General features: G+C 51.3%; 1 protein-coding gene across 3 annotated transcripts; it reads right to left on the bottom strand.

The window, feature by feature from the left end:
- Window positions 1–792: 792 nt before the first annotated feature.
- Window positions 793–21,636, bottom strand: tmem91 (transmembrane protein 91). Of its 3 annotated transcripts, XM_006627464.3 has the most exons (5): window positions 21,042–21,626; window positions 10,554–10,728; window positions 7,592–8,670; window positions 5,679–5,825; window positions 793–3,444 (listed from the first exon to the last, which is right to left on the bottom strand). In XM_006627464.3, exons 3-5 carry the CDS (start codon window positions 8,012–8,014, stop codon window positions 3,289–3,291), a joined length of 726 nt encoding a protein of 241 aa, XP_006627527.1. In that variant the 5' UTR covers window positions 8,015–8,670; window positions 10,554–10,728; window positions 21,042–21,626; the 3' UTR covers window positions 793–3,288. The 3 variants fall into 3 exon arrangements, with proteins under 3 accessions (XP_006627527.1, XP_015196095.2, XP_015196096.2); XM_015340609.2 differs by lacking the exon at window positions 793–3,444 and having other exon boundaries at window positions 4,497–5,825; window positions 21,042–21,636; XM_015340610.2 differs by lacking the exons at window positions 793–3,444; window positions 10,554–10,728; window positions 21,042–21,626 and adding an exon at window positions 10,354–10,545 and having other exon boundaries at window positions 4,497–5,825.
- Window positions 21,637–26,800: the final 5,164 nt, after the last annotated feature.

Here is a 26,800-nt window from a genome sequence, read left to right as displayed (position 1 = left end):
ACTGGACCGGTGATCTCTGGACTGTAGGGTTACAATATGACACAGACTGGACCAGTGATCTCTGGACTGTAGGGTTACAATACGACACAGACTGGACCAGTGATCTCTGGACTGTAGGGCTACAATATGACACAGACTGGATCCAGTGATCTCTGGACTGTAGGGTTACAATACGACACAGACTGGACCAGTGATCTCTGGACTGTAGGGCTACAATATGACACAGACTGGACCAGTGATCTCTGGACTGTAGGGTTACAATACGACACAGACTGGACCAGTGATCTCTTGTCTGTAGGGTTACAATATGATGCAGACGGGACCGGTGATCTCTGGACTGTAGGGTTACAATATGATGCAGACGGGACCGGTGATCTCTGGAATACTTTACCCAATAACATCATTGTGATATCTATCGCTCTACACAGCTCCTGCCAGTATGTGAGTACAGTTGCACGTGGGCTGAGATCGCGCACAGTGTCGTTTCCTAGACAGATCCTAGAGGACCACTGCAGTAGGACTGTGCACTGTCTAGGCCACTAGGGGGCGATATCACATCTGCTTTCTGACACAGCCCCCTTACAGAGCCTTAATCCACAAGAATAGCATTAAAAAAATAACAGTCAGACGTCGAGCACTGTGCAGTCGTGAGATTGAACCCTGAACTCCAGGAGAGGGGATATTCACCCCACTTTGCTGGGGTGGTGGCAGCTAGTCTGGTTGTGTCAGAACAACAGCAACTGTCATTTCTTCATGAAGAGAAAATGCGTGGAGACAAAGAAGACAGCGTGATTGATTTCTTCAAGTGCATTTATTTTTTAATTGATTTTGTAATTATTTACATGTACCTTTGGGAGGGTAGGGGAGTGATGGAGAAGACACCCGTCACAAATCACAAATCCTCTCTTACTGTTTTCCTATTCTACTGTGTGTGATACTGATGCTCTCTTATCTCTCCTCACTGTGCCTCCTGTCCTACTGTGAGCGTTTCTAACTGAGGGATTCTCTGTCTCTTCTCACTGTGCCTCCTGTCCCACTGTGAGCGTTTCTAACTGAGGGATTCTCTGTCTCTTCTCACTGTGCCTCCTGTCCCACTGTGAGTGTTTCTAACTGAGGGATTCTCCATTACTTCTCACTGTGTCTCCTGTCCTACTGTGAGTGTTTCTAACTGAGGGATTCTCCATTTCTTCTCACTGTGCCTCCTGTCCTACTGTGAGCGTTCCTAACTGAGGGATTCTCTGTCTCTTCTCACTGTGCCTCCTGTCCTGCTGTGAGTGTTTCTAACTGAGGGATTCTCAGTTTCTTCTCACTGTGCCTCCTGTCCTACTGTGAGTGTTTATAACTGAGGGATTCTCAGTTTCTTCTCACTGTGCCTCCTGTTCTGCTGTGTTGCTTATTTAGGGATTGTCCCCTCTTTTGTCTCGCTGTGCCTCCTGTCCTGCTGTGAGTGTGATATTGCTGAGGTATTGTCTCTTCTCGCTGTGCCTCCTGTCCTGCTGTGTGGGTCTCTGGGCTCTAGGGTCTCAACTCCAGCTCCAGTCAGGAGCTCTCACTGGCTAGGCCACTCTGAGCCCTGGTCTCTGTTCTGGAGACGCACATAGAGAGCACAGTTTGCCTTCTTGTAGTGGAAAGGTGGTGTGGCTTTAGGAACAGTGCGACATTCTTGACCCTGCCTGAGACAACAGATTTAGTGCCTTTGTCCAGGGCTGTGAAGCATGGCTGTTAGGGCAGGAGAACACCAGCACTGGTTCATCTTCTTAAAAAAGGAAGGAAAGAAGAAAATGGATCACAGCAGTCTGGTCCAGTGTAGGTTTGACCATGTGCAGGTTCTTGTTTTTGGAAACGAGATGCGGGAGATTTCCATCTATAGGTAACTCATTACAGACAGACACAAATAGTTAAAATAATATGAAGTACAGTATAGAGCTTTCTTCTGTCTCATACAGAATCACTTGCTTCTGAAGAAGAGAATTTGGCTTCCAAATGGTCACTCTGTCCACCACTCGATCTTCATCCAGCTGGTCACTTTCCCACAACTGACCCTCATCCAGCCGGATGCTCTGTCCACCATCCACCCGCCTCCAGCTGGTCACCCTGTCCACCATCATACCCCTTACAGTCCTCTGTCCTATAACACAAGTTCCTGGAGTATCCAAAGCCATAGCTGTCTCCTGTTTGTCTCTGCCCAATGTCTACTGCAGCCATATGCCTCCGCACTCTGTACAGTTCCTGTTAATAGAGGTGCATGGTCGGTCTGTTGCTGTGGAAATTGCAGTGGTGTGTTAATGTGTAGCAGTTCTGTTAGGTCCAGTATTGTTGAACACATTCTCTTTGACAGGTCCAGTCTAGGACAGACCTGTTCGGTATGGTCCAGTCCATTACAATCTAATCTGGCGTGGCCCACTAGGATCTAGTTCAGGAAAGTCAAATCTATTACTGCATTTTCCAATTCCCAGCATTTCTCTTCAGGAGGGTTCAGTCCAGCAGAGAGTGGTGCCATGTAGTGTGATCCAGGCTGCTCTAGTCCACTCCAGTACATAGTCCAGGCTACTGTCCCAGAGCAGTCCAGTACCCAATCCAGTCTAGCTAGGCAAGTTGAGTTCCTCCCAATTAAAATCCAGTCCATTCTGGTCAGATCCATGCTGGTAAAAGCCCATCTATTCCAGTCAGACATGCTATACAGTTCAGCCCTTTGCATGCCACCTGGCGTCACCCTGGTCCACAGTCCAACAGTCCAGTCACGTCACGCCTGGTCCAAATGGCTCTCACATCTTGCAAGTGCAATTCTTTCCAGCACAGTCCAGAGTTCCCCTGTGCTGTAATCTAGCTCAACCTAGTCGAGTGATCTCCTGTCCTGTAATCCAGCTCAATCCAGTGATCTCCAGTGGTGTGTAATACAGCTCAGTCCAGTCCAGTGATCTGATGTGCTGTAGTCCAGCTCAATCCAGTCCAGTGATCTGCTGTGGTGTAATCCAGCTCAGTCCAGTCCAGTGATCTTCTGTGCTGTAGTCCAGCTCAGTCCAGTCCAGTGATCTCCTGTGCTGTAATCCAGCTCAATCCAGTTCAGTGATCTGCTGTGGTGTAATCCATTTTAGTCCAGTCCAGTGATCTGCTGTGGTGTAAACCAGCTCAGTCCAGTCCAGTGATCTGCTGTGGTGTAATGCAGCTCAGTCCAGTCCAGAGTTCTGGTGTGCTGTAGTCCAGCTCAGTCCAGTCCAGTGATCTCCTGTGCTGTAAACCAGCTCAGTCCAGTCCAGTCGGTAGGAGTCACAGGAGCAGGTCAGGGGGTTATGGGGGTTTCCCAGATAGGTAGGAGACAAGTGCAGCGATGGCACAGACATAGGTCACGACCCCAAAGATGATAGAAAGGACAGCCAACCACAGAGCCTGGCGAGACGCTGCGCTGGCCCCCTGGAAGTCTCCTTGTGCCGAGGCCTTGTTAGTCTGAGAGGGGAGAGAGGGATAGGAGGACAGGAGACAGGGACAAGGGGAGATAGAGACAAGGGGAAAGAGAGGGATAAGAGGAGAGGAGAGAGGGACAAGGGGAGACAGAGGGATAGGAAAGAGGGACAAGGGGAGACAGAGGGATAGAGAGGGACATGGGGAGACAAGGATAGGAGGACAGGAGAGATGGAGGGATAGGAGAGAGGGAGGGATAGGAGAGAGGGACAAGGGGAGATAGAGACAAGGAGGGAGGGATAGGAGAGAGGGACAAGGGGAGATAGAGACAAGGGGAGAGAGAGGGATAGGAGGACAGGAGAGAGGGACAAGGGGAGAAAGAGAATTAAGAGGACAGGAGAGAGACAAGGGGAGAGAGACAGTGTCAGATGGAGTAGTCGTAGAATAGAAATAAAGAATGTAGAATGATTTTCAGTTTTCTTGTGGTTGTCTTACCCGTCTCTTTTCAGATACCAAACCCAAACCCACAACAAAAAAAATCTGTCTCTCCCCCTCCTTCTCTGCTACTATCTCTCCCTCCCTTCTGTGCGGCACGCTTCTGCCAGGAGGGCTCTTACTGAAGATCTATAGAGGAGCCTGCTCGTTACTGCTCTCATTAAACCTAAATGAGAGGTTATCGATTCCTGGAAACGAGCCTCACGTCACATCAGATAGCCAGCTCTCCCAGAATGCACGGGAGCACAAAGTGGGCGCTGAGATGTTGGTCCCCCCCCTGCGGAAGAGCACAGCGCCCCCGCAGGGTCGACTTTGTCCATCTCTGAGAGGCCACAACGCCCAGAGGACGCCACGGACCTGTCAGAGCGGTTCACTTTCAACACCGCGAGCTCCACAGGGCCCGACAGGGGAGACACTCTGCAGACACGCCTTCCCAGTGATCCTGCCTTGCTCCCTGTCCATTTCTCTCCTGTTCAGAGATCGCTACTGTCCCGGCTGAGGAGTTCCAGTCTTGTCCAAAGCGATAACAATTAGAAAGACTATTATTATTATTATTATTATTATTATTATTATTATTATTATTATTATTATTATTGAGATGCTCATAGGAGATCACACACTGGGCTGCAGTGTTGAGTCAGTCCCTCTCCCTCTGTCTTTCTCCCTCTCCTCCTCCCCCCCCCACTGACTCAAATTCAAATCTGCTTAATGGCACGACTAGCGTTCGCAGCCAAAGCAGTTAGAGAAAACAAAAAAAACAGCGAACAGCGCGCCAGAACACACCAACAATTGAAAACAATGCCAGCATTGTGGGCTGCAGAGCGACGGAAGTCTGCATTCTGATCAGCACGGGGGCTGGCAGGGAGGTAATGAGAAATCGGCTCACATTGGAGCAGAGCAGGATGGGCCCCTCAGGATGGGAGAGGCAATAAATACGGGTTGTCTCTCTTGCCCAGAGGGGCCAGTCAGGTCCCACCTGACAGAACTGGGGATAAAACCAGTCCTGCATGTTGTTCTAGGTGCTGCACAGAGCCCTTTCCCCCTAATGCCCTCCCTGGCGCCCCCTCTCTGTCCATCCCTCTCCCAACAAGAGCTCAGCTCCTCCTCACTGACGGATCTGAGCCCAGGAGGGTCGCCCTGTCCGGGAGTCAGGCTGTGACCTTGAAGAGTCTTTGCATAGTCACAGATCTCTCAGCCTTACCTATGGCCGTCTGCTACCTCACACAACATGTCAGTCCGCGGAAACCAGGCCGACCCATTCAGAGCAAACAGCAACGCCATACGCATGAATACTTCGACACCATAAACCCGCTCCTTTTTCACAAGGGCTAGACAAGCAGCTGGGCTCTGAAGGGACCTGCTGTACAGGTGAGGGGGGTTAAACAGGCTGCCAGTGAGGATGGGAGCCGGATGGAGCCGGATATTCTTTGAACAGCGTATTTCTGAACAGTCACCTTCCCGCCGGCCATTCCCTCCCATCTCTTCCTCATCCCTCCCCTTTTCCCAGTCCTGGTGTCCCGTACCCAGTCAGAAGACCAAGAAAAGGTAGATGGACGTCAACACCCAACTCAAACTGAAACGGGGGAGTCCATAGGACCCAGGAAGGTTTTCAACCGCACAGCGCCGGGCACAGGCTGGCACGGCGGGTACAGGGAGTTCACGCCACCTTGGCGGCACCGCGCAGAGACGCCCTGCGGCGGGTCGGGTCGGCGTGGGCGGAGCCGCTGTTCTGAGCCGGCGGGCGGGCGCGTCTGGGAGCCGGGCCCCCTGCCCTCCTGCCTTACCTTCTGCGACAGGTAGAAGGCGGCGATCCCTAGGGGCCAGAAGCAGCACAGCATGGAGAAGACGGCCAGGCCGAGGTAGTCCTGGGGGATGATGAGAGAGAAGTCGCTGTCGCTGTCCGTGTCGCTGTAGTCGTCGCTGGAGGAGTCCTGCCGGCGAGAATTCCCACGTTCTTAGTACTGATATCCCCCATGCTACACATACTACTGCTTTAGGATCAGTACTGGTACCGGAGCGCTGGTGGTGATGCTCAGGCCCATCCACGTGCTGCCCTAACACTGGGGCCCGTCCATTGGACTTGGTGGGGTTCCTAATTTTTTGGCCAGGCCGGTAGTGTCTCCATGCATTCCTTGTGTCCTTGTCCCCCTCTCAACCCCCCTTCCCAGCACTGTTAGTCTCTCCCTCCATCTCTCTGATTGCTTTTATATCTTTCTGCTCTTGCTGGCAGATGTGCTTTATGAATTATTCAGGACCCGGAACAATGTTTGCACCCCCCTACCCCCCTTCAACACACACAGTCACTCTGTTCTCCCTCCCTCCCCGCCAGGTCCTCCTCCTCTTCAGCTAGTGCGATGACAGAAGGACAATAGGCACTCGAGACACGGGAAGAACGAAGCTGGAGCCGTCGGATGAGAACTGTCGGAGAGAGAGCGCTTGTGCGGGGCGCTCAGCCGCAGGGCTGCTGTTCTCTCTGCAGCTCTGATCGTTATTAGAAAAGATCATTAACTTGTCACGCATTTCCCAGAGTGCCTACAAAGGGCGCCGGTGCCTTTTTTCTTCCTCTCATTATCATTATTGGGGATTATGAAGATGTCAGGGATTCCTGGAGGCAACTCTGAGGTGGTAGCGCTTGAACGGCGTCCAGCGCAGCACTTAAATTCAAGGAAGGGGTCATTATCCTCGGAGCGAGCCGAACTCTGCACTGCTGCCATCTCTCCTTCGTTCGCTCGACCTCCGTCTTGGCCGAGCCACAGGCTTCTGGGCGGGCCGCTGCTGGGCTGGAAAGAGCGATTTGGGTTTCGCAGAGTCAGAGGCTGCAAAGAGAATAATCTGAGCCCCCACCATCGCCAACTCCAGAGCTGTGGCCCCTCTCTTCTGTGTGGAGGGATGGACCCCCCAAAAATTCCTATTTCACAGTAGAGCCTTCAGAAAGAGGGGAACACCATCAAGGAGGGACGCCATTAAAATCCGGAAAGAACCGCTGGTGTGTAGAGGACGATCTCACGCCTGCTTCGAGGTGGGCTAATCCCCTAGCAGACCGGTTCATTCAGAGGCGTCGGGAACGCTGGGTGGCGCTGGACGTGGCAGACCTGCAGTGGTCAGCCTCAGCTGACCTGTGACTGGAGGTCATCCAGGGTCGCGTGTGGTGAGCGGAGGAGATAAGGGGTGAAGGGGTAACAGCGCTGGCGCTCTCCCGTGGGGAAGGGCATCGCGCAGACGAGGACACGTGCCCACCGGGGTGTGACCGTGTTTCGGGGTGTGACCGTGCCCCTGCTCTCCCAGGCCAGCTGTGATCCAGCAGGTGGTCTCAGGGGAGCTGCCGGGCGAGGGCGGTCGAGCCTCTCTGATGCGTAAATAGGGTCACAAGTGGTTCCGATAGCTGGAGAAGGGCTGAGTCACGTTCTCACGGGGGTCTGATCCGGCACTGTATTGTGCTGTCAAGACCTTTACTGGAATAAAATCTCCTCCCATGGTATTTCTCTTCCCATGGTGGGTCTTTCATGGGCTCGGGCCCCGAGAGCCACCTGAGGAGAGGTGTCCTTTCAGACAAGAGCGCGCTAGCTGGCACTCTGTGGTTGCCTGAAACAAGAAGATTTTTATGGTGCAACACTGTTTCTGAGCTGCTGGAGAAGGATCTTTCTATTGGAATATAAGGCCTGTTGTGCTTTGCCCCCCCCCCTCCCAGTGGCCTTACCTCATAGTCTGGCAGCAGGTCGCTCTCGTCCTCAATCCCGTAGGAGAGGCTGTGGACATCCTTCTGCTCCTCCAGCAGCTTCCTGTCCAGGGGCTCCCCAGGGACGATGTCGACGAAGGTGGTCTCCAGGTAGTCCTTCTGGTGGAAGCTGAAGGTGTCCGCAGTGTTGCCCCAGAGCGGGGCATGAGGGTAGAAGGGATTCAGTGTGTGGGGCAGAGAGCAGGGGTCGAGCAGCTGCTGCCGGCCCAGCTCCCCAGGGGTGCAGTAACTCCTCCAAGCCAGAGGGGGCGACAGTGGCTTCTTCTCCTCCTCCAGCCTCAGCTGTATCTCCTTGAGCAGGCTGCAGTCACTGGGGCTGCAGGTGCCTCTGTGCTTTGGGCTGCCAGCCAGCAGGGGGTGCTCCAGCTCATCCAGGTCTTCCATCCTTCCTGTTGGGACGCAGGTGAGGGTGGGGGCTTCGGCACCAGACACATGAACTGCCAGGAGAAGATCTAGCCTGTCTCTCAAGTTAGAGCTCGTAAGCCTTTGCCTGATCAGCAGGGCTCAGCCAGGCCAGCAGTTTTCCCTCTGTTACTCTTGTGGCTCCTGCCTTCTATGCTGGTAGCCTTGCTCCCCAGACAGATGCAGGAATAAACATCTGTGAGAGCTCACACTCCCCCCTGGGCTGGACTCCCACACCCCGTGTACTGGCCACGCACCTGGGTGTCCTCAGAAGGGGGGCGCAGCTGTCCCGTTTCTCTCTTGGCAAGAAGAAAACCCCTGCGGCAGACTGGCGTTTTGGGGTGCCAGTTCCATAACCCCCCCCCAGCACCTCTCCGGCTGCCGGGCAGGACCTGGGAGGTGTGGATGTGTCCCAACCTGCTGCCAGCGGAGGGCAGGGAGTGGGGTCTCCCAGCGGCGGAGAAGCCCGGAGGGAAGCAGTCCTGGCCGTTCCAGGCGTCGGGAGTTCGGCCTGCGGGAGGGGCTCCTGTTGCGCTGGCTCGGGGTTCGGAGCTGGCGAGAGCCGTGTGGCGTCCCGTTGGGTTGGGGCGTCCCTCGCCACCCCTCCCCCCGAAACTGCTCCCGCTCTTCCCAGATCCCTGTCACCACAGAACAGAGGCCCAACATCAGGAAACCGGAATTCAAGCCCTAGGGAGCCAGCTGCTGAATCACACCTGCAGATTCATCTAGACCTAAATAAAATAGTACAGTACAGGACACAGTTAAAACAAACTCCCTCCTCTGTTTTTGTAACGCTTTAGTGTCACTGTTGTTTTTGGGGTGGGGGGTATGTGGCTCCTCGGTCATGCCCAGCCGGCCCCTGACGTTACCCGAGGGGAGCCTTGTCTCTTGCCCTGGGTGGTGCTAAATCAGCTAATCTCCCCCACCCCGGGGAACCCCACAAGTCTGCAAGTCACGTGACCATAGGGCTCAGTCGTCGCTCTGAGCAAGCGCCTCACCAGCTGAGCCACTGCTGGCGTCAGCCTGGAGCTGCAGGTGGAGCTGGATTATAGAGGTGGAGGTGGAGGTGGATTATATTATTATTATTATTATTATTATTATTATTATTATTATTAATAATAATAATAATAATAATAATAATAATACTAATTCCTTTCACCTTATAGCTCTTTTCTGGACAGTCCACTCAAAGCGCTCCACAGGTAATGGGGATCTCCTCCACCACCACCAGTGTGCAGCCCCACCTGTATGATGCGATGGCAGCCATATAGCACCAGTACTCTCCCCATACACCAGCTCTCAGTGGGAGGAGAACACAGTGATGAAGCCAGTTCAGGGATGGGGATTATAAGGAGGCCATGACTGGTGAAGTCCAGGGGGAAATTTGGCCAGGACACCGGGGTAACACCCCTACTCTTTTCGAGAAACGCCCTGGGATTTTTAATGACCACAGAGAGTCAAGACCTCGGTTTTATGTTTCACAAGACGTTATGTCTCTCAGTGTGTGGTTTCTCTTTCTGGGACTCTAACCCAGCTGTCTGAAGGCCCCTGCGCCAATCAGATCGGATCTGAAGAGCCTGAAATCTGGAGTTGAAGTGCCTGCCTGCTGGACTGACGTAGAGCTACAGCCCCTCATCAGCTCTCGTCACAGAGTAGGGAAACAGTCTACCGGCCAGGCTGCCGATGCTGAGTCATTCATTCTGTGGCTCGTTTATTTAGCAGACACGGCGACAGCAGCCGATGTTTAACTTTCACAACGGGATCTGTGGGCTAATTTGCATTGGTACTCCCTGGGCAGAGAGACACAGCCCAGAAATGAGTTGCACGAAAATATAGAGCACATTACAAATCACTATTTACACAGGACTGTGCTGAGCAGAAATGTGCTTGTGATCAATCCAGTCTGTTTCTTACAGGATAAAATAGTTATTCCTCCCAGTTAAACACCTGTTAACAGGAGGCTAAGAAATGGCTCCAGGTAAAAGTTTCTAAAGAAATACCCCCCGAGCCTTTCAAATGTATACAAATATAGGCACAAATTGCTGATGAAGTAGGTAACTTTCATATCTGAGCTACTTTGGCTCATTGGACCAGAGCTTATCCTGGTTTCAGAGGAAGAGACAGCTGGAACTACCCTCAGCAATGCTGGTCCCCATTCATACAGACGAGTGGACTGGAACAACAGGGGTAAAGCTCCTCTCTCAAGGCACAACAGCAGGTCCGCAGAGGGGACTCGAACCCACAACCCAGCAGTCCTGTGTTCAGACACTCGCTCACCTCCCTGTTACACTGTAATTCATTCCCAGCCCTGTTTTCCATACCGTTTCTAGTTCCGGGATTTTCCGGAGAGAGCCTGCTCGTTTTCCCAGTCACGGCAGCGGATGTACCAATGGCACCCACTGACCAGTCAGCTATACAGTCTGGAAGACTGGATCATCTGCTCTTGCTGGCCCTCACTGCAGAACTGAGCCTGCACGCCCCCGGGCCTCCTTGTGTTCATGGATAGGAAGATCCTGATTACCTCAGGCTGGGATGACTGGGCGCTCAGGACATTTGTGAATGACGCTGGTGCCGTAGAGCCCAGCCGCAGAGCTGGGAGCGATTCCCTGAGGTCCGTAAGGAAACAGCTGGAAGAGATCCTCTGATCAATCCCCCAGGGGCAAAAACACAGCCTGGAACCCTCTCTTGCCTGGAACCTGCAAGCAAGTGAGAAACAGATAGAGTTTATTAAAGACTTATTCCCCAGCTACCCCAGCTAGCATCTCAATGGGAGTCATCATTATTCATTAACAATTAAGATATAGGGAGTTAATACTTACAGTATGCCTGTGACTGTGTCATGCATGTGTGAATATATAATATACATGGGTCTAAATATATATAGTAATTGTATTTTGGTGCTGGAGTCGTTTAATTTTTAGCAGAGGTTTGCCGTGTGCAATGAAATATCTCTGCCCAGCTGCTGGGGTTATCGGAATATTCCAACCGGTGTGCTCAGACCGAGCAGCTCTCTCTTCATTTACAGCTGGAATTAATGTTTCACTCCAGCAGGACCGTGCTGAGTTTTTTTTCCCCCCGATTTCAATTTTAATTTTATTATCCCGGCTAAAGATATGAATTAAGCCGCGCCGACAGGGCCTGACAGAATCGGGGCGCTTGATTGATCGCAGATTGCAGCTCTGCTAAGTCACAGCTCAGCAAACGGTGATCAGCACAGAGGCAGGCACACACACTCGGAAACACAAACACACATTCTTCCTGCTGTCACCCACACCATCGCTGGAGTTGGCTGGCGGAGATCTGGCAGTTTAGATTGAACAGACTTTTTATAGATGTGAGCTGGAAGGTACTGAAATGCACTGCCTTCTGCTGTGTAACACTGTGCTGTACAATTGTGCCACTGCTGTCCTGCACTCTCCTGTAAAACACTGTACAATTGTGTAACTACTGCAATCTACTGCATAGCACTGCACTGTAGTACTGCTCTATACTACTGTGTAACTCTACTGTACTGCAGTCTGCTGTATAGTACTGCTCTATACTACTGTGTAACTCTACTGTACTGCAGTCTGCTGTATAGTACTGCTCTATACTACTTTGTAACTATACTGTACTGCAGTCTGCTGTATAGTCCTGCTCTATACTACTGTGTAACTCTACTGTACTGCAGTCTGCTGTATAGTACTGCTCTATACTACTGTGTAACTCTACTGTACTGCAGTCTGCTGTATAGTACTGCTCTATACTACTGTGTAACTCTACTGTACTGCAGTCTGCTGTAGAGTACTGCTCTATACTACTGTGTAACTCTACTGTACTGCAGTCTGCTGTATAGTACTGCTCTATACTACTGTGTAACTCTACTGTACTGCAGTCTGCTGTATAGTACTGCTCTATACTACTGTGTAACTCTACTGTACTGCAGTCTGCTGTATAGTCCTGCTCTATACTACTGTGTAACTCTACTGTACTGCAGTCTGCTGTAGAGTACTGCTCTATACTACTGTGTAACTCTACTGTACTGCAGTCTGCTGTAGAGTACTGCTCTATACTACTGTGTAACTCTACTGTACTGCAGTCTGCTGTATAGTACTGCTCTATACTACTGTGTAACTCTACTGTACTGCAGTCTGCTGTATAGTACTGCTCTATACTACTGTGTAACTCTACTGTACTGCAGTCTGCTGTATAGTCCTGCTCTATACTACTGTGTAACTCTACTGTACTGCAGTCTGCTGTATAGTCCTGCTCTATACTACTGTGTAACTCTACTGTACTGCAGTCTGCTGTAGAGTACTGCTCTATACTACTGTGTAACTCTACTGTACTGCAGTCTGCTGTAGAGTACTGCTCTATACTACTGTGTAACTCTACTGTACTGCAGTCTGCTGTATAGTACTGCTCTATACTACTGTGTAACTCTACTGTACTGCAGTCTGCTGTAGAGTACTGCTCTATACTACTGTGTAACTCTACTGTACTGCAGTCTGCTGTAGAGTACTGCTCTATACTACTGTGTAACTCTACTGTACTGCAGTCTGCTGTATAGTACTGCTCTATACTACTGTGTAACTCTACTGTACTGCAGTCTGCTGTATAGTACTGCTCTATACTACTGTGTAACTCTACTGTACTGCAGTCTGCTGTATAGTCCTGCTCTATACTACTGTGTAACTCTACTGTACTGCAGTCTGCTGTATAGTCCTGCTCTATACTACTGTGTAACTCTACTGTACTGCAGTCTGCTGTATAGTCCTGCTCTATACTACTGTGTAACTCTACTGTACTGCAGTCTGCTGTATAGTCCTGCTCTATACTACTGTGTAACTCTACTGTACTGCAGTCTGCTGTATAGTACTGCTCTATACTACTGTGTAACTCTACTGTACTGCTGCGTAGCACTATACTGTATTGCTATAGTGTATTGTCACTGCTCTGTACCCCGCTTGCTTTTCAGTGCCAGCTGCCTCGGTCCTCTCCGTTATCAGCTCTCAGGAAGTGTGAGAATGTACAGGCTCCACACACTGCTATGTGAGGTGCGTGTACTCAGAGTTCTGGCCGTATGAATGCGTCAGGTGAAAGACTGGCGACCTGCTGTGTCAGCGCACTCAGGCTGAGCGACAGTGACAGTGACAGTGCTGAGGACTGCTTAACCAGGCAGAGGAGATCAACAGGGACAGAGCGCAGAGCACACACGCTCCCCGCTACAGGCTGTTAACCGCCAGAAGAAGCTAGTAACATCACCCTGCCGCAGACAAAACACAGAGGAAGACGCACCAACACACTCATATACACTTATATATGCTGTATATTTTTACAGATGCATTTACACCCAGGCATGCGAGAAAAAACACACCCACACACACACTTCATCTCACCTTGTGTGAGAGCTGCACTCAGCTTTATTACAGCCCCCCCAACAGCCTGTGCTCCATTAAAGCCCTCTGTCAGCTGTATTAAAAGGCAGTGCCCCCCCACATCAGCAGTGGAGCGGAGCAGAGCTGCAAGGACAGCTCAGCAAATCACAGCAGACACCTTCACAGGGAGCCTCTCCTCCCCCTCTCCATCCCTGCCTCCCTCTGCCCTCACACCCATCCCTCCGGCCTGCCAGTCTCCTGGACGACCCCTCTGTCTGCCTTTCCTCAGACGTCCTAGAGCTCCATCTCTCTCCACCTTCTGTCCATCTGTCTGTCCCTCTGCTGTCCTGATCCCCCGTCTCCTACACTCTCTCTCTACCTTCTGTCCATCTGTCTGTCCCTCTGCTGTCCTAATCCTCCGTCTCCTACAATCTCTCTCTACATTCTGTCCATCTATCTGTCCCACTACTGTCCTAATCGTCAGTCTCCTACAGTCTCTCTCTTTCTACCTTCTGTCCATCTGTCTGTCCCTCTGCTGTCCTGATCCCCCGTCTCCTACACTCTCTCTCTCTACCTTCTGTCCCTCTGCTGTCCTAATCTTCTGTCTCCTACACTCTCTCTACCTTCTGTCCATCTGTCTGTCCCTCTGCTGTCCTAATCCTCCGTCTCCTACAATCTCTCTTTACATTCTGTCCATCTTTCTGTCCTAATCGTCAGTCTTCTACACTCTCTGTCTACCTTCTGTCCATCTGCCGTCCTAATCCTCAGTCTCCTACACTCTCTCTACCTTCTGTCCATCTGTCTGTCCCTCTGCTGTCCTGATTCTCCGTCTCCTTCACACTCTTCTCTGAATCTCACTCCATCTCTCCCTCTCTCTGCTTTTCCGTCTGTAGCACTTTCTCACGACCTCCATCCCAGCCTGTCTCCCTCTCTCCATTTCCCTGCTGCTCCTCTGTCTCTCATCCCTTCCCCTTTCTCCCCCTTGCTTTCTTGTCTTGCCCCTCTCTCCACCCCTCTCCTCTGTCCTTGAGCTCGGGGTGTGTCAATGATCACCGTCTCCGTGAGGCTCGGCCTCTCTCGCGCACACACAGCTGTGTATCTCTGGTGCAATCAGTCGGAGCTTTGCCGGGCTGATGCGGTGTGCGTCCACTGGCACTGTCTTCATGGCCTCTCCCGCCGTGGTGGGGAGTGGGGACTGTCTCCGGACCCAGGCTCTCCATTCCTGTCACTCAGAGACTGATCTCGCTGACCCATCCCACCCCTCCCATAAACTCTTTGCCCTCCTACCATCTGGGAAAGGATATGGGCAGGGGCTGGCAGGTCTTGCACAGTAGAACAGTAGAACAGTTCTGGACTGTTCTACTGTACTGGGACTGTAGCTCCTACTGTAACAGGACTGTTCTACTGTACTGGGACTGTAGCTCCTACTGTACCAGGACTGTTCTACTGCACTGGGACTGTAGCTCCTACTGTAACAGGACTGTTCTCCTGTACTGGGACTGTAGCCCCTATTGTAACAGGACTGTTTTACTGTACTGGGACTGTAGCTCCTACTGTAACAGGACTGTTCTACTGTACTGGGACTGTAGCTCCTATTGTAACAGGACTATTCTACTGTACTGGGACTGTAGCTCCTACTGTAACAGGACTGTTCTACTGTACTGGGACTGTAGCTCCTACTGTAACAGGACTGTTCTCCTGTACTGGGACTGTAGCCCCTATTGTAACAGGACTGTTTTACTGTACTGGGACTGTAGCTCCTACTGTAACAGGACTGTTCTACTGTACTGGGACTGTAGCTCCTATTGTAACAGGACTATTCTACTGTACTGGGACTGTAGCTCCTACTGTAACAGGACTGTTCTACTGTACTGGGACTGTAGCTCGTACTGTAACAGGACTGTTCACCTGTACTGTGATTGTATGTAATTAATCTATTATAGGAAAATAGTTCTTCTGTGCTGAAAAGACTTTTGTATTTTACTGTCTCTTTCTGAGACACTGCAACCCCTTCACTGTGCGCATGTTTGAGCTTGCCTCAATAAAAGAGGATGTATTTAGAAACAAGCTCATAAATCTGTAATACTGTCTCTCCCTCCTGTGCTTGCCAATGACAGAGACACACAACGATTTGCACACATCTCAGACACGGTCATTTGCTTTACCCTCGCGGGTTTAATTCTTCTGCACACCAGCTGTGCCACGAAAGAAAGACAAAAGAAATCATTACTAGAGAGGAAAAAACAAAATGCTTTTTTTTTTTAAAGAAGAGGGTGAGGGAAGATTCCCCCTACAGCACCACTGACCAGTGATCTCTTGTCTGTAGGCTTACAACATGACACAGACTGGACCAGTGATCTCTGGACTGTAGGGTTACAATATGACAGACTGGACCATTGATCTCTGGACTGTAGGGTTACAATATGACACAGACTGGACCAGTGATCTCTGGACTGTAGGGTTACAGTATGACACAGACTGGACCAGTGATCTCTGGACTGTAGGGTTACAATAGGACACAGACTGGACCAGTGATCTCTGGACTGTAGGGTTACAATACGACACAGACTGGACCAGTGATCTCTGGACTGTAGGGTTACAAAAGGACACAGACTGGACCAGTGATCTCTGGACTGTAGGGTTACAATAGGACACAGACTGGACCAGTGATCTCTGGACTGTAGGGTTACAGTATGACACAGACTGGACCAGTGATCTCTGGACTGTAGGGTTACAGTATGACACAGACTGGACCAGTGATCTCTGGACTGTAGGGTTACAATATGACACAGACTGGACCAGTGATCTCTGGACTGTAGGGTTACAATATGTCATAGACTGGACCAGTGATCTCTGGACTGTAGGGTTACAATAGGACACAGACTGGACCAGTGATCTCTGGATTGTAGGGTTACAACATGACACAGACTGGACCAGTGATCTCTGGACTGTAGGGTTACAATAGGACACAGACTGGACCAGTGATCTCTGGACTGTAGGGTTACAAAAGGACACAGACTGGACCAGTGATCTCTGGACTGTAGGGTTACAATATGTCATAGACTGGACCAGTGATCTCTGGACTGTAGGGTTACAATAGGACACAGACTGGACCAGTGATCTCTGGATTGTAGGGTTACAATAGGACACAGACTGGACCAGTGATCTCTGGATTGTAGGGTTACAACATGACACAGACTGGACCAGTGATCTCTGGACTGTAGGGTTACAATAGGACACAGACTGGACCAGTGATCTCTGTACTGTAGGGTTACAATAGGACACAGACTGGACCAGTGATCTCTGAACTGTAGGGTTACAGTATGATATGATACAGTCCAGACTGGAAATGGATTGGTCATATAAAATACCACTTTTGTTTGCTTAAATGAATATATGGGCATCTACACAAATTCATACAAATTTTAGAACAGACAAGAAAATGAGGAAACTCTGGACTCACACCTTGTTCAGATCTGTTTTTCTCAAAGGCCAACATTAAACAATCGCGATGTGAGTGAGAAAGACAGTGAACGAGTGAGGAAGATACTGACTGAGAGCAGGAAATCACAGCTACACTGCATAACAGACAGCGGTGCGGACAGGGTCAACCTAGAACGCCCCCACTAGTCTTCAGATGTTAGGATTAAGAATGCATTCAATATATATATATGATTTTCCCTTACATTTTCTTATTTCTGATCAAGTTAGGAACCATTCGGCTGCGTTATAAGGATTTTGCAAAGGGAGCACAGAGGCTGCTCAGCTTGTCTGCTGGACTCTGGGGCTCAGCTTGTGCTTTTCCGAGTTCAGATGAGTTTCACCGAGAAGTGCAGCCGGTCAGAGAGACAGTGTTAATACCAGGCAGACAGATCCCAGAGAACCCGACACTCAGTCACTGTGTGTTTCAAACGCAACAAAAATTGGATAAGTGCTTATTTTTGCCACCATTCCAGGGAGAGTTATGTTCATGGATGTATGGCTGGAATTCTAAAAGGTTCGCGTGATTTTTCCCCTTGATCCTCTGGAAGTGACGAACACAGAGTCCTGTTTTTCCTGGGGCCGTAGTGATGCAGTTGCAGCACCTTTTGCAGGTGATAAGTCAGAACAGGAATGACTGTTTTCTCCTGATTTCTGTCAATTCCTCGGATGACTGAAGGCCCGGGAAGAACCACGCGGCCTGCGGATCAAGCGATCGGGTCGAGGTCGATGAAGAAGGCGGGCCCAGAGCAGGAGATCGATCCTGAAATCCCGCCTGTGGATCCTGCGCTCCCGTCTGCCTCCTGCTGACCAGCCTGGCCAGTGGAGCTCGGGAGCTGCTGTTCACTCCCGCCGTTTGGGACAACAGGCCTGGAAGGCCCTTCTGGACTCCTCCGAGTGCCCCTGGACCAGGGGTGGAGGATTAACCCGTTAACAACAGCTGACCCAGGGGAGGAAAGCCGATGAGCGAGGGACTGTAGATCAGGTAGGTCAGAGCAGTGGTCATCAGGGAAGTTCTGTATTTTCCACTCACCATCTTTCTCTCTGTGCCTGGCCTGCGCCTCTGCTGGGGACCACCCTCTACCCTAGGTGCACCTCAATGCACTTACACCCGGGGGCGCCCCGAAAAACTGCTCTAAGGCCCCGTCACGTGGCCGGGCTTTGCCGCAGCTGTGTGTACGCGTGTGTGGGAGTGCTGTGGTGCTGTAGGTGCACCTCAGCGTCACGCAGCCCCGGTCCCATTGTAATTCAGTGCAGCAGGTTACGTCATTGACGCAGCGAAGCTGTTCTACCAGGGAAACTGTGTGAGTCAGAATAGTGGGAGGTTGGAGGGGGGGGGGGGACAATTAAAATTGCAGAAGCTTTGATTGGAACACCGAGCCATTGCAGATACCACTTGCTATCACTGTGGGCGTTATTGTTCTGTCCCGTCTATTAAAATCACTCATTTATGTCACCGGTGTTGGAGCGCTCCAAACTAAAAATACATCTTTCGCCGCTCGAGACTTCATTTCGTTCTCCCACCTGGACACTCTAAGTTTTTCCCACCAGTGTGACGCGCAGCCGGCGGTTGGTCTGCCCATCCCTGGATCCTGCTGAGCTTCAGCCACGTGGCTAAGCTGACGTGTGGGAACAGAATCCCACAATCCTCTGTGGGAAGGAGCGTCTTCTGTTTGGTGTCCCACACGCCCCCCAGAATTACGGTCCAGGTCTGGCCGAAGGTCGTCGCGTGGCTGCTGATCTCGGATGTCCCCTGAGCTGACCTGATCAAAGCCTTGCGGTGCAGCTTTCCGGAGACCTGAATCCCCACGTAATCTTCTCGGCCCGGGGCTGGGAGAGGCCGAGCGGCTCTCTCGGCCGTGTGCCCCCCAGCGGCCGGCTGAGTGAGGGGGCGGAGCTGTCCCGCGCCTGTCAGCCGCCGTCGAGGGGGGGCTTGGTACCCCTTTCATCGGCATCGCCAGCCATAAATAAAATCACACCGCATCCCGAAACCCCTGACGCTAGCCGGCCTGGAAATGCACAGCTACAGGAAAATCAGCACTCTCCAGCAACAAAAAACATGACCGCGCAGAAATTTGTGCTGTTTCTGTTATTTGTTTTTGCCATCGATTGCCAAACAAATTGCCAATCTGTCTCCCTGAATAAGGACAACAGACCGTGTCCAGTGGTGTGTCCAGTCTGTCTCCCTGAATAAGGACAACAGACCGTGTCCACTGGTGTGTCCGGTCTGTCTCCCTGAATAAGGACAACAGACCGTGTCCACTGGTGTGTCCAGTCTGTCTCTCTGAATAAGGACAACAGGCCGTGTCCACTGGTGTGTCCAGTCTGTCTCCCTGAATAAGGATAACAGGCCGTGTCCACTGGTGTGTCCAGTCTGTCTCTCTGAATAAGGACAACAGGCCGTGTCCACTGGTGTGTGCAGTCTGTCTCTCTGAATAAGGACAACAGACCGTGTCCACTGGTGTGTCCAGTCTGTCTCCATGAATAAGGACAACAGACCGTGTCCACTGGTGTGTCCAGTCTGTCTCTCTGAATAAGGACAACAGGCCGTGTCCATTGGTGTGTCCAGTCTGTCTCTCTGAATAAGGACAACAGGCCATTTCCACTTGTGTGTCCAGTTTGTCTCCCTGGATAAGGACAACAGGCCGTGTCCACTGGTGTGTGCAGTCTGTCTCTCTGAATAAGGACAACAGGCTGTGTCCACTGGTGTGTCCAGTCTGTCTCCCTGAATAAGGACAACAGGCCGTGTCCATTGGTGTGTCCAGTCTGTCTCCCTGAATAAGGACAACAGGCTGTGTCCACTGTAGTGTCCAGTCTGTCTCTCTGAATAAGGACAACAGGCTGTGTCCAATGATGTGTTATATACTGTCTTAGGAGGAGAGACAGGGAGTGATGGTCGAGAGGTTCAGAACAGCTAGCTCTCATTAAAGGAAACATCAGAACAAGTCCAGAACGAATGTTTTGCTGATTGCGTTGAAAAACTGCGGAACTTGCATTCTTGTTAAAGAACAGTCTGTACATGCCAAAAAAGTTTAAGTTGAAAACACTATTTTCTAGTTTGTATTTTTCTACTGTGTGTGTGTTACTGTACGATGTGTGATCGTGTATTTCAATGATGTGTGTGTTACAACGCTATGTGTGTTATATTGGTGCGATACTGTATAGAGTCCTATGTTTTACAGTGTTGTGTTAGTGTGTTACAGTGCTGTGTTAGTGGGCCACAGTGCTGTGTGTTACAGTGTTCGTGTATTCCAACGATGTGTGTTTTACAGTGTTGCAGTGTTTACACCAGTGCAGTGTGTCTTTTTTTCATGTGTTGGAATGAGAACAAAAACCAATTTGTTCTTTTCCTGGAGGCATCTGGAATTCCCTTTCCCCCCAGTACACACAATGAACACTTTAAAACAACGGCAGTGAGCCTGCTCTCTCCCTGTCTCTGTCTGCTGCTGCCGGGAGTGAAATGAGTTGTATGCGATCAAAACAAAGTCACTGCAAACAGCCAACCTGTCGGTTTTGCCAACAAGAGACAGAGAGAATAATTATCCGCGCAAACAGTTACGGCCGTTCCTCTCTGAATTAAACAACAACACTGATCGGTACCCCTCATGCTGCAAAACCCCCTTCTCTCCAATACCGAAAAAGAGCTGTAAAAACTCCTGTTTCAGCAGAAAGAAAGCAACAACTGCCGGAGCGGGCACACAGAAAGACACGCACACACAAACAAACACACGAAAACGGGAATCCAAACGACTTCCCATGAGATGTCTGCAGCTGATCACAGTGGAAGTCTCGCCAGACTTGCCAATAAACCCTACAAATAAAACTGGAATGACTGAAAATCCCCAGATGTTCCGAAAACCACACGCAGGTGTCAGGTGCCAGAGCTCCACGGACACTTCTTCTCACTGACGTGTTTCACTCGACTCGCGTGGAAATGTGCTCTTGAGCAGTTTCGGAATGGGGCAGCGTCGCGCGCGCCCCCGTTTTCCTGCTCGGTCGGGTCAGGGGGATTCTCGGCAAACAGAGGTGTGTGATACAAATGCGATAAGGGGTCTTTTTAAGAAGGAGAAACAGTAAGAGGGGAAGGAGGGAGGGAGAGAAAAGGGAAAGAGGTTAAACACAGAGGGAGAGCGCGCCGGACTCCAGCGGCCGGGCTCGCGCCAGAGACTCACCTGGGAGCGCGGCTCCTCGCGGGCTCCTCGCGGGCTCGGACCGACAGCTGGAGCCGTGTCTCTCCGGAGGCGCAGAAGCAGACGGGTCCCGTCCAGATGAGTGTGCGCGCTGTACGTGTCCGCCGCTGTGTCCCGGCTGCTCGTGTCGGTTTCTGCGCGCTCTCAGTGTGACTGGATTCCCGTGTCCTTACACGTTGTGTGTGTTCGGTGTTGAGTGTGCATTGTAGGCTGTATATATCTGTGTGTTTGATTCCTTTCCTCTCTTTCTCTTCCTCCTTCTTGCAGCTTTCGGCTGTTTTCCTGTTAGTTGTATCTCCTTTCCGCGGACCAGAATGACTGCTCTGTGGTCCCGTCACCGCAGTGTGATTCTCCGGCTGCTGTTGTTACTGGTGTCTCTGCTGAGGCTGAGCCGCTAAATGACTTTCAAACAGCCGGAAAGAATAAGCAGCACTGTCACCCCTCCCTCTCTCCCTCTCTCCCTGTCCTTCTCCTCTCTCCACTCCCTCCTTCTCCACCTCTCCTCCCTGCTCCCTCTCTCTTTGCCCCTCTCTCTGTCCATCTCTGTCTGTTCTGTCTTCTGCTCTGCTACTGCTCCACACTCGCGGCTTGAACGCTGGGTCCTACACCCAGCTGTCAGAAATAATTACGCCTTCATCAAGCAGAGCATCCTCGGCAAAGACACCGTTTTGGGACGCAACACCTACCATTAAATCGAGTCGACACAAACACAGCATCATTGTACCTGGTGTGCCATCATTCACCACATTTATATTCATACACAAACTACGTACCGTATATATTGCCCAGATGTATAATGTATTTAGAGTACTGAATATACACCACAGGTATACAGTGCAAGCAGTCTATATACAGTACCTCGGGTTCGCGGTGTGTACAGTATACAGTATATACCCAGGTGTGCAGTATATAAACCAGATGCTCAGTGTATACAGTATATATACCCCAGGTGTGTACTATATACAGTATATATACCCAGATGTGCAGTGTGTGCAGTATATACTGTATACCCCAGGTGTGTACTGTATACAGTATATATATATACCCAAGTGTGTACTGTATACAGTATATATAAACCAGATGCTCAGTGTGTGTAGTATATATACCCCACATGTGCAGTGTATACAGTATATATATATACCCCAGGTGTGCAGTGCGTGCAGTATATATACAGTACCCCAGGTGTGCAGTGTGTGCAGTATATAAACCCAGATGCTCAGTGTATACAGTATATATACCCCAGGTGTGTACTATATACAGTATATATACCCCAGGTGTGCAGTATATATACCCCAGATGTTCAGTGTGTGCAGTATATATATACCAGGAGTGCAGTGTGTGCAGTATATATACAGTACCCCAGGTGTGCAGTGTGTGCAGTATATAAACCAGTATATATACCCCAGGTGTGATATTTGTGAATCTGTTTATAACTCCTTCCCCTCTCTCCTTTCTTTTTCCCTGCTCTTCCCCCTCTCTCTCTCCCTCTACTTTTTAGGCTGTCTGCATTGTAAATGCCTCTTCTCTCCTCCATTTGTCTTGCTCTGTCAGTGTGACAGCTGTTTCGTTCTCTCCATCACAAAAGGAAGGATCGATATTCTCTCTGTGCACAAAGCATGTCGTTTCTCAGTGGGGCGTGAGCCTGGAGGGAGAGGGAGGAGGAGGGAGGGAGAGAGGGAACGAGAGAGAGCGAGGAGGAGGAGGGAATGAGAGAGAGGGAGGAGGAGGAGGGAGGGAGAGACGGAAAGAGAGAGCGAGGAGGAGGAGGAGGGAATGAGAGAAAGGGTGGAGGAGGAGGAGGAGGGAGGAAGAGAGGGAATGAGAGAAAGGGAGGAAGAGGAGGAGGGAGCGAGAGAGGGAGGGAATGAGAGGGAGGGAGGGAGAGAGGGAATGAAAGAGAGGGAGGTGGAGGAGGGAGAGCGGGAATGAGAGAGAGGGAGGAGGAGGGAGAGAGAGAGGGAACGAGAGAGAGTGAGGAGGAGGAGGGAGAGACGGAAAGAGAGAGCGAGGAGGAGGAGGAGGGAATGAGAGAAAGGGTGGAGGTGGTAGAGAGGGAATGAGAGAGAGGGAGGAGGAGGAGGGAGGGAGAGGGAACGAGAGAAAGGGAGGAGGAGGTAGAGAGGGAATGAGAGAGAGCGAGGAAGAGGAGGGAGGAAGAGAGGGAACGAGAGAGAGTGAGGAAGAGGAGGGAGGAAGAGAGGGAACGAGAGAGAGGGAGGAGGAAGGAGGGAGAGGGAATGAAAGAGGGAGGAGGAGGGAGAGAGGGAATGAGAGAGAGGGAGGAGGAGGGAGAGAGAGAATGAATGAGAGAGAGGGAGGAGGACGAGGGAGGGAGAGGGAACGAGAGAAAGGGAGGAGGAGGAAGAGAGGAAATGAAAGAGAGGGAGGAGGAGGGAGGAAGAGAGGGGACGAGAGAGAGGGAGGAGGAGGTAGAGAGGGAATGAGAGAGAGCGAGGAAGAGGAGGGAGGAAGAGAGGGAATGAGAGAGAGGGAGGAGGAGGAGATGGACAGAGGGAGAAGCAGGCAGGGAGAGGGTTAACACATGCAGTTGACACAGCAGCCCAGTAATGAAACTGGGTTTTAGTGATGTTGAGTTCCAGTGAGGTGCTTCTGTAACTTTTAGGGCATTGAGCAAGGTCAAAAGTCCAAATATCACCACTTTAGGTCCAGGTGAATAGGGGCACGGGCTGTATGTAAACAGAAACGTTTTAACTTTGTATAAACAGTATGACTGCAAAGACTGCAAAATATAGATCTAGATTGAGGGAGAATGAGTCGGAGAGTGACATGAATGAAATCAGGCGCTCTCCGCAGACTGAAATAGAGGGGATAAGGAATGAAATGAGAGAGGGAGACAGCACAGGCAGGCTGGGGAGAAGGAGAGAGGAATAATAGACTGAGGAAAAATTAATGAGAGAGAAGGGTGAAAACACAGAGGCAAGAGTGATCTGTCAGGCTCTAAGTCCTACCTACACCCACATAAAGCTCATTAGGGAATAACAAGCTGATAACTAGGAACTCAGTCTGGCTTAACACACACTCACACGCACACACTCATCACACACATGCTCACTCACGCACACACTTGTGTGAAAAAGTACAAACATACACTTCCAAGAAGGCAGACACAATTCACCTCTGCACCCGTACACTCAGACTGTGACAGGTTGTGCATGCACAGACATCGAAACATGATCTTTCTTTAGTTTCATGCACATCCCATTGACTCTCATTCTGCCCCTTACTCACGGGGGGATTAAAGCAGACCTGAAGTAAACAGGTGTCGCTGTTTTAGTTGGGGCCATTTGGCTTTTCAAAGGTAGTATTCCTATATGGCGGTCCCCACGTGCTCCGGTTTCCTCCTGCCTCCTCCAGCCCCGCAGGCGAGATCGATCGGGCTGCCCCAGACTGCCCCAGCCAGGGTTCCATCCCTGCCCATCTCTCCTCCCTGTCACAGGGGGCGCTCCTGCCCTCTGTTCGGATTGTAGCAGGGGCTGGATGGGCTGAGAAAGGGGCTCAAGCAAGCGGGAATCAGGCAATCTTGAGGAATCAGGCAATCGCAAGGGAATCAGGCAATCGCGAGGGAATCAGGCAATCTCTAGGAATCAGGCAATCGCGAGGGAATCAGGCAATCTCTAGGAATCAGGCAATCGCGAGGGAATCAGTCAATCTCTAGGAATCAGGCGATCACGAGGAATCAGGCGATCTCGAGGGAATCAGGCGATCGCGAGGGGAAGCAGCGATGGGATTGTTTTACACCGCTGACCGGACCTCGGCCCGTTCTGGGGGAGACTCGGCACGGGAAAGGGCGCAGGCGGAGGGGCGCTCCCTGGTGCCGGAGTCCCGTGCCGCTGTTTCTCCGGGTATCCGAGAGCTTCTGCTCCGAGCCTGCATTCCACTTCCCTGGGTGTCCGCTGGGCCAGTGGAGCCCGCCCTCTCCTGCGCCACCTGCTGGGCAGCAGGGAGCTGGACCCGCCCGGCCTGGGCCTGTGCAGCCCACGGCCACAGTCCAGGGTTCCTGACCCGCTGGCAGACGGTCGCTTTCCCCTGGGCGGATTCCGCTTCGTCTACATAACCCCTCTCCCCGATCTGCGTCCGTCCTCCCAGACCAGATTAGTCGCTCGGGTCTCTCCGGTCGGGGCAGGTAAAGCCAGCAGATTAAATAATTAGGGACGCGCAGTAATTGTGCAGCTGTAACGCTCAGTTTCTGTGTCGGGGCCTTTGGGCAACTTCAAAATGTGATCCTGTGTCAACCTCTCGCAGGCTGTAGGCCACAGTCACCCCACACTCCCGCTTCAGAAAACGATGGTGATTCACCCTTTATCTGAGTTAGTTATTGATTTTGATTTTAGTTTAGTTATTGATTCGCCCTTTTATTTGAGATCAATTGATCCAGCAGGTTCAGAGGGGACCGTGAATAATAACCTATAGGCTTTGCAAGGAAGCTGCTTGTTTTATGAAGCAGGTTGGAGATCACATGGAGCATTATTCTGAATGTCACAAAGTCTTGAAAGGGCAGAGTTTTGTTCATTGAAAAGACGTCTTGCTTGATGGATCACTAACTGCCAAGAGTTCGCAGTCTTCAGAGACGAGCGATTTCTGGTGGTTTGTTAGACTGACTGGATAGGTGCCGCCCATAACCAGAGCCTCCTCTTCTGCTCAGTCAGTCCACAGAATATAGAAACCATTAGGGCCTGATAAAGTTTTCTATTAGGGCAAAGGAGAAAAACAGTGCTAGAGTAATATTAGTCACACAGAGCAGAATAAGAATCTTATAGAAAAATATTAGGATACCAAAAATACGCTGGCCAAAATATTAGGAACCCCCATCAACTAGCATGTTGGGCCTCTGCCAGCGGGGAGAACGGCCCGATCAGGACGTGAGCACGACCTACTGGAGTGTGTGTCCCACAAGAACCTGAAACATCGGATCCATCGGAGATAGTGGGATTGGGATCCTAGGGAATATTCTGGCCAGGCCTGCCCACAGAGAGACAGAGAGAGCCTGTCCGGTCTGGGAGGACATGGCTGGGAAGGAGGGGAGGAGGGGTGGGGGGGTCCTAATGTTTTGGCCGGCGGGTGTGTCTAACCCTGTGAAAGAGCAGAAGAGCTGGTCATGACCTTGCCAAGGTCGTGGGCCGCTCTTGCCAGCGGGGGGAGAGGAGAGGGTCCCCGCCAGCAGGGGGAGCTCCGCCTGACGCCCGCTCTTGTCCCAGTGCAGCGCGGCTCTGCACTGCCATCCTGCCGTCCCCGCCTCCTCTGCTACTGAATGTCCTCTCTTCCTCAAACCGCAGTTAATAATGTCGAGAGAGAAACTAACGCGCCAAGAAAGAGAAACAAATGAGGGAGATAAAGCCTGGTGTCTGTGCATCCCCTCCCCCTTTCTAATCTTTCCCTCTCTGTCTCACGCATTCCACTGCCCTCCCCCTCCTCTCTCTCTCTCATCCCTCCATCTTTCTCCCCCGGCCTGCTCTCTTTCTTCAGCCCCCCCCTCCTCTGTCTCTCCCTCTGTAATGGTCCCTGCAGAGTCAAAGAAGAGCTCTCTCTCTCTGTCCCTGTCTCTCTCTCTACCACCCTCCCCCCCCCCTCTCTTTTCGAAGCGTGAGCAGACCACAGATGTGAAGCTTTCGCGCCCCCGGCCACCAAGGGGCGGCGGTCAGGGCTAACGCGTTTCCCCGCTGGACTGACGGGCCAGCCTAGCGGGACAGGTGAACTGAAGGACATGGGAAGACAGGAGAGGT

This window comes from Lepisosteus oculatus, chromosome 3 (genome assembly GCF_040954835.1).
Source record: "Lepisosteus oculatus isolate fLepOcu1 chromosome 3, fLepOcu1.hap2, whole genome shotgun sequence".
NCBI classification, from domain to species: Eukaryota; Metazoa; Chordata; class Actinopteri; order Semionotiformes; family Lepisosteidae; genus Lepisosteus; species Lepisosteus oculatus.
The sequence above is the reverse complement of the archived record's forward strand: the minus strand, read 5'-3'. Positions and strand labels throughout refer to the sequence as shown.

What these genes read in the sequence shown, in the direction of transcription:
- tmem91 (XM_015340609.2), bottom strand. Translation starts at nt 8,014, where the DNA reads ATGGAAGACCTGGATGAGCTGGAGCACCCCCTGCTGGCTGGCAGCCCA. An exon ending in ACCTGCTGCCAGACTATGAG is followed by an intron (nt 5,826 to 7,591) that starts GTAAGGCCACTG and finishes TCTCGCCGGCAG; the next exon opens with GACTCCTCCAGCGACGACTA.